At 41.1% G+C, this 10,205-nt stretch overlaps 3 protein-coding genes across 3 annotated transcripts; 2 read left to right on the top strand and 1 right to left on the bottom strand.

Annotated features, from left to right (window-relative positions):
• The first annotated feature begins 2,942 nt into the window (after nt 1-2,942).
• LOC133888995 (oleosin-like) lies at nt 2,943-3,880 on the top strand. Its single transcript, XM_062329426.1, has one exon. The coding sequence runs from the start codon at nt 3,135-3,137 to the stop codon at nt 3,672-3,674; it is 540 nt and encodes a 179-aa protein (XP_062185410.1). The 5' UTR covers nt 2,943-3,134; the 3' UTR covers nt 3,675-3,880.
• A 581-nt stretch (nt 3,881-4,461) lies between these two features.
• On the bottom strand, nt 4,462-5,305 carry LOC133888985 (uncharacterized). Its single transcript, XM_062329416.1, has one exon. The coding sequence runs from the start codon at nt 5,218-5,220 to the stop codon at nt 4,798-4,800; it is 423 nt and encodes a 140-aa protein (XP_062185400.1). The 5' UTR covers nt 5,221-5,305; the 3' UTR covers nt 4,462-4,797.
• A 2,757-nt stretch (nt 5,306-8,062) lies between these two features.
• On the top strand, nt 8,063-9,764 carry LOC133916701 (uncharacterized). Its single transcript, XM_062360498.1, has 2 exons — nt 8,063-8,294; nt 9,254-9,764. The coding sequence occupies exons 1-2, from the start codon at nt 8,184-8,186 to the stop codon at nt 9,527-9,529; spliced, it is 387 nt and encodes a 128-aa protein (XP_062216482.1). The 5' UTR covers nt 8,063-8,183; the 3' UTR covers nt 9,530-9,764.
• Nucleotides 9,765-10,205: the final 441 nt, after the last annotated feature.

Below are 10,205 nucleotides of genomic sequence, written 5' to 3'. Positions count from 1 at the left end.
GGAAACATCGATAACGATATTGTCGGAACGGAAACAAGCCTGTATCGATTGGGAATTGAAATTATAGAATGATAAACACCGGCGTAACGCTACTCACAATCACGCCCATGCACCATGTATAGGATCAAGTCAATTGATCGATGATTACACACAAACACACTATGAGAATAATATCAAATGTTTAACTTAAGTAATAATACCATACACGTTCGACTTATGACAGACCAAACAAACACACCAATACTGAAGTATACAACCAGATACCATAACATCGCAACATGCTAACATCCAACAAGATAGACATATTACATATAGTTTTTAGTTTAGAATTAACATAGACATATAATAGTTTAGACTTGACATAGATTTATATGGGTTGGGCTATTTGTGGATATGGGCCTTCAGATATGAGAGTGAAAAACGTAATTAACGGGCTTAAAATATGATAATTACTGGCTAAATATAGAAAAACCCGGAAACGATCGGAAGAGCCCAAAATCATTTCTATTTCCATTTCCGAGACGTAATACCATTTCCATTTCTATTTCTTCGGTATATCATTTCCAACTTCTACGGTCGGAACTCTTCAAAAATGAGCCCCAGAAAACCGATATATATCGTTTCCGTTTTCATCCCTATTTATGGTTATTAATTGATCAGAGACAATTTCTAGTAAATTCATGACGATTTTTTTTAAATTTTTAAAATTTATTTGAATTTGATTCTAATATATCATATTTATCGATGACCTTGATAAATTTTATTTACCAGTAAATAAAACCTTGCTCCCCATCTCGTGACGTTGAGTAAATCGTTCTCCTCCTTCAGGAATACTGAGGAACGTGTGCATACCAAGGTTTAAGTTACCAATCGAAGCTCGGTTACTGAGCTCCGGCAGTAACCGAAAAATCGCAATTACCGCGGTAACCGCTCGAATTTAAAAAAATTCGGATAAAATTCATTTGAATAAATTTGAAATTTAGGAGAAAATCGTAATTTTAGCCGCTCGGTAACCAGTCGAATTGGACCAGTTACCGAGCGGTTTTTACGATTTATCGAGCGGTTTTCTCGAATTTTCCGCATTGTCGGTAACCGCTCGGTTTTCTCGATTTATCGAGCGGTTTTCTCGATTTTCAGTGAAGTTCAAAAAAAACCTAAAAATTATGTCAATTTGTAAAATCAATAACTAATTTGTATGAGCTTCAAATCAAGTGAATTTTTTTTTGTTGGTTTCCTTGTAACATGATGTACATGATAAAATTATTTATACTCATAAAAAAGTTCAAAATTTTCTGTGAGAAAATGTATTTGTTAAACCAAGTTAAATTCATAGTTTACTCTTTGCTAATCAAAAATCATGAAACTAATTTTGTTAGTCTTCTTACATGATCCTATGTCTTTTAAAAATACATAAACTCATGTATTAGTTATTGTAGCATGCAAGATTGTGTAAATATGTTGCGACTTGATTAATTCATAACTGACCCATCACACCTCAAAAATTAGTGAAACCACTTTTATTAGTTTATTTATACTATGATTGACGTAGGAAAAATAATAGTAGACATGAAAAAGTTAATTACAGTGCTGTTTCTTAACATATTCACTTTATGCTTGTGATCTTTATAAAAATTATAGAGAAATTAATAAGACTCTAAATAAAGTGAAATCAATTTTAAAGATCCTCTTAAGATACATTCTACACAAAAAATATATATTTGCATGTTAAACTTTTCCTTAATATGAGTTAATAACTGAGCCGCACGCTTCAACTTTTTTTATTTTTTTAAACTTCCTCCCTATAAAATATGATGCAAATGATATTATTTTTGAAATTTATTTCACATAAGGTCTTAGAATTGTGTCTAGTTTTTTTAAAGATGTTTTTTGAAATTTTATTTTATTTTTTTTGAATTTTTTAATTCATATTCAGTTACTGTTCGGTTTCTGAAACTGAGTCAGATCGAGATGACCAGTTATCACGATTTTTACTTGGTTACCGTTGAATTTTGAAACCCTGTGCATACTTGCTACAGAATTATCCATCCACACACGGTGTTGCAGGTGCAAGCTGATGTAGACACCCAGGGGACTTCGTCCGGACCTCGCCAACATCGAAGACGACGTCGCGTTCGTGGCGTGGCCTGGCTGGACGAAGAGCTCTCCCCCTTGGTGAGCAGCAATCCGCTCATTGCTCTACCATCGATTGACTTTTGGATGGAACATACGTTGCATGCTTGCATTCCATCTTCTGCAGGTTGATGAGCAAGCGGTCCTCAAGCACTTCGACTGGCCGGAGAAGAGGGCAGACGCATTAAGAGACGCGGCTGCCAAGTACCAGGGGCTTCTGCAACTAGAGAAGCGGATCTCATCGTTCGTCGATGATCGTGGGCTTCACCGTGACGCGGCGCTCAGCAAGACGTTCTCCCTCTTTTAAAAAGTACGTCTTCCTCATGGTCGGTTGGGGCTGGATTCTGCCACTGACGGACAGACCAGAATCAGGTTCCTCTGTTTCTTTGCAGAACAGAGAAGAGAGAAGCGTGTGTACAATTTCTTACAAGAACGCAGTACGGCTGATACCAAGAGAGGTCTTGCTCCATCAGGGCGTCTGGTTTGCCTTTCAGGTTCATCAGAGAGTTTATCGCAGTTCAGCAGTGTTCTCATTGTCTCGATCTCAGTTTGCAGGAGGATTCACTGCTGAGAGCTTGGATACTTCTGATGAGCTAAGAAGACGGCACGCTGATGGAACAAACAAACAACCTGTAAATTACCAGAGTATTTTTTTTTTTTAAAAAAGAACATGTAAATTAACAGATTTTGATTTCGACTCGAGTGATAGAAAACAAACATTTAAATGCCCATGAAATCGTGTAATACAAAAGAAGAACACGGTAACACACGCTCTGCTTTTACCTCGTTTTTCTGTACCTTTCCATCATTTGAAGTGCTTTGTACGCGTTGCCAATCCTTCTTCCGCTGCAAATCCTTCTTCAGAAGTATCCTCGGCGCCACATGTCGCCACGCATGCCACGCAGCACTGCGGGCGCCGCCACCCGTCGCTCCGAGCCCTCGCACTTAACCCCAGCCCGCCACCACCCAGCGACCAACAAATCCTCACCTTCCGCCTCCTCGCCATGGCAGACCGGCCGCCGCCCGGCCCGCGCGCAGGCGCAGCCTTGCCCCGTCCCTCGCGGCGCGGCCAAACGTCGACGACAGACCACCACTCGCTCCTCGGACGGGCCCAACCCCACGTCCCCAGCTCCACCCAGCTGCTCGGCTTCCTAGCGCTGGCCGTAACCCTGACGGCCCTCCTCGTCCTCGCGGGGGTCACGCTCACGGGCGCGCTCGCCGCGCTCGTCCTCCTCAGTCCGCTCGTGCTCCTCACCGTCCCGCTCTGGGCGCCCGTGGCGGTCGTGGTCTTCCTGACGGGGCCCGCCTCGCTCCTCGCCTGCTGCGCAGGCGTGGCCGCGGCCGCCGCGGGCACGTGGGCGTACCGGTACTTCACGGGGCGGCACCCGGTGGACGCGCACCGGTTGGAGCCCGTGGACGACTCCCGGAGCACGGTGGTGGACGTGGCGAGCCGCGTGAGGGGATACTACGACGCCTACGCGCGCGAGCACGGCGGGTACCCGCGCCCGCACGGCCGGGTGAAGGACGCCGCGCCCGGGGCGTAGGCCGTGGCCGTGGGCCGATGCGTGCGTCTCGGCGTCGGCGCACGTTTTAGGCTGGTCCTCTGTGTTCATACGTGTCGATGTAGCTGTTGTGTTTAAGCTGGAACTGGATAGTTTTATCTGAGCTCTGAAAAATAATCCTGTAAGATCTGATCTTATACATTTGAAGTTTTGAATCTAATTTATAATGATCTCATACATTTGGAGTCTGAATTTATTTATAACATGACACGTACTAATACAGCCGTTTAGGTCTCGAATTCCATATCCTCTGTAGGTATTAGCTTTGCAATCTGAATGAGCTACTGTTCTGTGCACCGGACCACTAGTATCTCTAATGACACCACACCACTAATGTGGGGCCAATCGAAATTAAAAGAAGAAGAAGAAACATTCTTAATGCAACTTAAACTGCATTCGACTTCATCGAACGGCTAATATTCATCTCGTGTCCTGCCTCCCTCAAGCAATTAGAAGCTCTAATGCATTACTGAATTTACATATTGGTAGTCATGGATTTCACGCACCTACCGGCTACTATGGTAAGGCCATAGAGTCCTTTTCCAGACGAGAATTCTCTTTTATTCTCATCACGAATTTCTTCAAATGAAAGTTGTTGGAGATAAGAGAAAATAAATAAATAAAAACAAAAAAAAATAAAAATAAAATAAAATAAAGTAAAGAGAATATAGTTAGAAATATCTAAACATGGATCTTATGCTTGCTTGTGTGTTGTGTCACATCTTAGCGCGACTAACAACGAAAGCGGAAGTGAGAGGTACCACTAGTATGCATGCGTCCAAAACGTGAGTGGCAAATAGTTGAACAACTTCTCATCTACCAAATCTTTTGTTTTGGAAACGGATTCATCACCCATCTACCAAAATCTTACACGATACATGATGAGAGTGATAAATTTCTTAGATTACCTTTGACTAAAAAATGCCGATTTCTTTGTTCCACGAGAACAGAACAAGATGGATTCGATCACACAGGACGAGCAGATACAGAAACGGCCTCGCCCAAATTCTAGAACAGAAGGGTAAAAAATGAAGTCACGAACGGAGAACTTCGTCATCCATCTGTTTTCTCATCGCGTAGTAGGTGTGGCAAGGTGTCGATCCACTTATGCGCGATCCATGTAGCCGAGCTCGGAAGAATGGATGGGGCTCGTCAGCAGCGGCGTCGTGCGGGGCTGCCACAGCCGCTGCCCCTCGCTGTCGTAGTGTATGGCCCCGGTGAACTCCAGCGGCTGGCACCTCCGGCCCAGCAGTATTGTCCGCCGCCACACGCACGGCTCGTCGCCGTCCAGGAGGTCGCCGTTGCCGTCGTCTCGCCCGCCCTTCCGCTCGCCGATCCTTCTGGGCTTCAGCCTCCTCAGCGTCCTGGGCTTGGCGAAGGGGCTGGCACTGACGTCGCGATGGCCAGCGCCGCAGGGGAAGAATGGCCGTCTGGTTATGAAAGCAGAGGACGTGATACTCTTTCCGCGGCGACGGGGCACCGGCCGCCGAGCAAGGGAGGAGAGGAGGACGGACACGGCATCGAACATGGCGTGAAGAAGGCTGGGTGCGATGCAAGTGCAAATGTGCAATGCAGCGCTGGCTTCTTGGATTAGTGTGGGATGAGAATTGGGAAGGCTATTTGAAGGGGAGCTAGTGCCCAGTTGGCAGTGTTTTGGTGGACCGTTTGGCACCTGACATGATGAAATTTAGGAACGACATTTTATTTTAATTAAAATGCATCACTCACCAGTCAACTACGCAGGTATAGTAACTCGTGCTACTAATTGCTAATTACGCATTTAGGACTTAAATAGTCTGTACTGCTGGAGAACTAAACTTTATCTGGTGAAATAAATTCTTGCTAAACTAAAATTTACAATGAATGGCCACATTTTGAATATTTTTGAGCCGAAAATAGTAAGATACGACTAGCTGAAAATGAGTCCTATCTCTGTTTTTTTTACTTGCCACCAATAATTTACTGTAATAATTTTAACCGTACATTTTAAAATAATTATGAATACTTAAAAGTATACAATACTAATAAAGTATATTTCATGTTAAATTTAATAATACGAAAGTTTTAGTATCTATAACTTTTCATTAAAAAATATAAAATCAAAATTGCTATAATAAATTATCGATAATAAGTAAATGAAAATGGAAGTAAAATGACAAACATGACTTACCGTATTACGGAACGAACATGGTACGTACAAGCCACTAGAAATGTCAATGACGTCACTAGAGTAGTCTTTGAATCGAGACAAGTAAAAACACGGAAAAATGTTACATCATTCGTACAAAACCAAACTTATAAAATCTACATGAGATTTGTGTGAAAATCGTATGGATACATGCTCTAAGAGTTGTGTTAGAATCATGATCTTGGGAGAGACTTGAGGCAAAAAAAGCCAGCAAATCCCGAAAAAAAAACTAAATCGCAAATGCATTTTCAAATGTATGATAGCTCTATTAGGATACGCAAAGGGAACCGCTACATGAGTCCTCCCACTTCCCCTCTTGTTTGGTGTCTGCCTTTGCTCCTGCTAGCCACCTACGCCACCTAACATCGCTGTCTTTGCCAAGTTTGTGGCCAATGGCATCCTAACCAGGATGACGAGCTTTGTTAACGAGGATGGATCAATAAACGGGGAGAATACAACTTTCTAAAATAAACTCGATCGGGGATGGATGTGTGTTCTTGGAAGAAAAAAAGTACTAATAGTCTTTTAGTAGATATTGGTACAGGCTTACAACAGCTTATGCACATGGATTATATAGAGAACTAAAACAAACTAGCTAAGTGCCGGATGTTATAACGAAAAATATAAATATTGGGTACGGTAATATCAAGCATAAACTCAAAGTATAAAGATATGGATGTATCGTGGAAGCGTTACTGAATGAATACGCCGGGAGCGATGCTGTAGTTTGATTTCAGGTGAGATCTGAAAAAGAATAAGAAGATTATCTGCTAATTTCTCTTTTAATTAATTAATTAATTTTTATTATATTAATAAAATGGGTCACATATCCGAGCCGGTAACCGGGAAGCTAGAAGATGAGAGTAAATGGTAAGAGTTGATAAATTATTCAAATTTTATGAATTTTTATTATATGAAATGAGAGTAAGAGAATAGATGACGCGAGAACCAACTCGTATTTTATATTGTAGAGATTCGTCTATTATAGTTAACATTTCAAATCTAAACTCAAAAATATTTTTATTTTTAAAAATGTACAAAATACCAGGCAACCCGATCCAACCTCAAATTTACTCGGGACCTGACAGGCTTGACGGGTTGGGTCTAGGAAGGGTTTCAAAGGCATGAGAGGACATGGGGCGTGTTTGGTTTAAGTAAAATTTGGCTGTGTCTGAATGATTTGATATCTGTTTAGTTTATGAATAAATTTTTAACTCTACCTTAAATTTTTTTGACTCGCCCATCTACAATCAACAGAAGAGCGGACGAATTCCAGAACCACCATTTTGCTCGCCCGGATTTGGCTGGACTGCACGGTAGCACAACGCTGATGTGTCAGCATGTGAGTGGCTACATTAAATGAGTTCCATTTGAAATTAGTAAGTTTAAAATCATATTATTCGCTAAACCATATATCTGTTTTTTTAATCTGTTTGAACCGTTGTGTTCCTTACAATTATATCTACAAATTAAGACTCATATTGACTATATTTTGATATTTAAAAAAAATAGTTAAATAATCATACATGTCATACTCACATCTTTTACATTTTTTAGCATTGCTTCAATCAAAACGTCCATTCTAGACTTAATTTTGGTACTATCCTAATATCAATTTGGTCACAAACCAAACGCTATTTTTTTAATCAAAATTTGATATTACTCCGTCTTTAGCCATGATCAATATTTGGTCAGCCTTTTTATATACAATCTAACACGCTCTTAGCCTTTCCGTCGGCCTGGCCACAACGTGGCCCCACTGGGGTTTTGCTTGGGTTCAGAAGAGATGCATCCTAGTCTCTCTTAAAATAATAGAAAGTATTTAGTGTAAACTAGTAAATAGTTGTAAATATATAAAAGTGAATGTCTTTCATCCAATCTTCATTTGAAGATTGTGTTGAGCCCACTATACCACAAGTGAAAAGTTATTTTATGATATTTTGTAGCTGTAGGAAGGTTTTATGCAAATCATCCCCTCTTATTTTGATGATCAGTCGTATTCTGAATACGGATTATTAGATAGACAGTATTTGTTGTTTGCGCGTTTGTACCAAATATTTTCTTGAAAAAATAAAAGGCACAAATTTGAAGCAAACTTGAGTAGGAATGCAAATTTAGCTTTTTTATAAATGTACGGAAGCACACCTCTCGAAAGGCTCCCTGTGCTCCAACGAGCCCTTGACATCTTGCCCCACTGCTTTTGTCGACGAGCGGAACTACTTGGAACGGAAGGGTCGAGAAAGCGAGGAAAAGCACCTTTCTTCTACGGCACTACCACCTTCGTCAGTTCGCATCTGGCAACAATGATGGCCATGGCGTCTCTGCAGCTGTCTCCAATCCCTCTCCTTCCGGCGAGAAATGGTTGCGCCGGCAGAAGGCCGCGAATGGCTGCCGTTAGCTGCAAATACAACCAGGTATGGAGTACTTTGGCTAACTATCTATTATCGCTCCTGTCCTTCGATTTGCTTTGGAACTGCTTCCACTCTCCAGAATAGTTGTCCCTTGAATCATTTGTGCTCTACGGCTTCTAGAATCAGCCAAGAAACTCCGAAATCATAAATCTGGTTAGCACGGGCAGGGGTGGATTGATAGATTAGGAGATCAGGTTCATAAATCATAAGAACCTTCAAAGTGAGGTCTCTTTTGTATGTGCCGGGTGAGCTGCAGCCTAGCGCATATGATTGTAATTGTAGCTCGCAAGCTTCAGCGGAGTTTTGTGCGCAGAAGGGGCGACAGACGCACTTCAGCAGGGATCGAGCCAGGTTGGTTTTGGGTGGGCGAGTCGAACATGCTAGAAGGCCATTGTCAGCAAACAAGGCCTGACATTTTTTTTCGCCGTCAAGTGAATTCCCTGTACTGATTCTTTGTTATTTTATCTTGGCTACTCCTTCAGATAAGGAGACGTGAAATCAGTACCCGTAGTTGCGATGTAAATCTAGATTCAGTTAAACTACGAGTTGAGTGATGGATTCAGATAAGGCAGCTTCCGTTTGCGGATGCTGTTGTGGTGAATGAACTCTTCACGGGAAGTCTGGGCAAGCACGGGCTGTTTTAATTTCCTTCGTGTATTGTTGCTTGTCGGTATACTTCTGCTACTTTGCCCATCCACTTGGACAAGCTACGACTAAATTCTCGAAGCTTGGGTGTTAGGTTGGTGTTGATGAACTAAATTCACTCGATAACATGAACTGTATCTCTCTGAGTTCTCATCTAGAACATGTAGATTCAGATTTCAGAATCTAATCCTAGAGTATGCAAGCGGAATTTGTATGCGTGTACTAAACTCTTGTACTAAAACTCTGTAGGAAAGTAGGCCCTAATTGACATCAGTTGAACCATGCCTCAATATTGTTCTCTGCTCTGATTAATGCAGTCAACCAATGTCCAAGGAACAATGCTCAGAAACCACATGGCCCGCAGAGACACCCTGTCATTCATGTTGTCTGCCGTGTTGGCAGCGTTCCTGGTGGCCAGCCCTGCTGAAGCTAAAACTTCGAGGCTCGAAAACAAAAAGAAAGCCATGGAGAAGCTGGAGAAGATCCGAGAGAAGGCATTAGGCCCGATGGAGAAGAAGGGAGCCACCTTTAAGGAGATGCCGCCCCCGGCGAATTTACTGACCCCTCCTGCAGCGGTCGAGGTCTCCTTGTGAAAGGCACTCTGTCAATGTGGCTTTTATGCTGATGGCAATGCTAATCTGAATTTCTATGCTGTTGGAACTGTTTCCGTAACTCCTGTAAGATGATAATGCTAGCTGGGAACTTAGCATTAGCTATTTTTTCTTAAGCATAAGTGGTACTAGCAAGTTGGTCCCTACTAACGGGGCTAGTCCCGTTATAATATTTTATCATAATAATCTTTAATTAAAAAATAGTCTTTTAGTTTTACGAGGTTAGTGTTATTAATTTACAAACATATAAAATTAGAAGAAAAAATAAAAATTATATTTGTAAAAAAAATTATTTATGCTCTAAACGTGTACTTGAATAGCGTACACATATTGATTTAATTTCGTATATGTTTTTATCAACTATCAAAATTGTAAGTTAAGTGTAGGCAACTCAAGCAAAATCAGAATAAGTTTCTCTTATCTACTTGATGCGACGATTTTGAGCTATATGGTGTTTCTTAATCTATCATCTTAGTAAGAATTTTGAATTTTTCTTATTATGAATTTCGTTATTGATTTATTGTATTGTAGATGGACTCTTTATTTAGGTACTTAATTTTATAATATTTTGATTTTTTATAAGATTGTTTGGTATGGATCTTTATTTTTTCTATTTTAATCCTAATTATAATAATTATTAATTTTATTATATTTGGAC

The sequence above is a fragment of the Phragmites australis genome, chromosome 1 (genome assembly GCF_958298935.1).
Source record: "Phragmites australis chromosome 1, lpPhrAust1.1, whole genome shotgun sequence".
NCBI classification, from domain to species: Eukaryota; Viridiplantae; Streptophyta; class Magnoliopsida; order Poales; family Poaceae; genus Phragmites; species Phragmites australis.
Note: the sequence above shows the minus strand (reverse complement) of the source record. Positions and strands in the feature narration are given on the sequence as shown.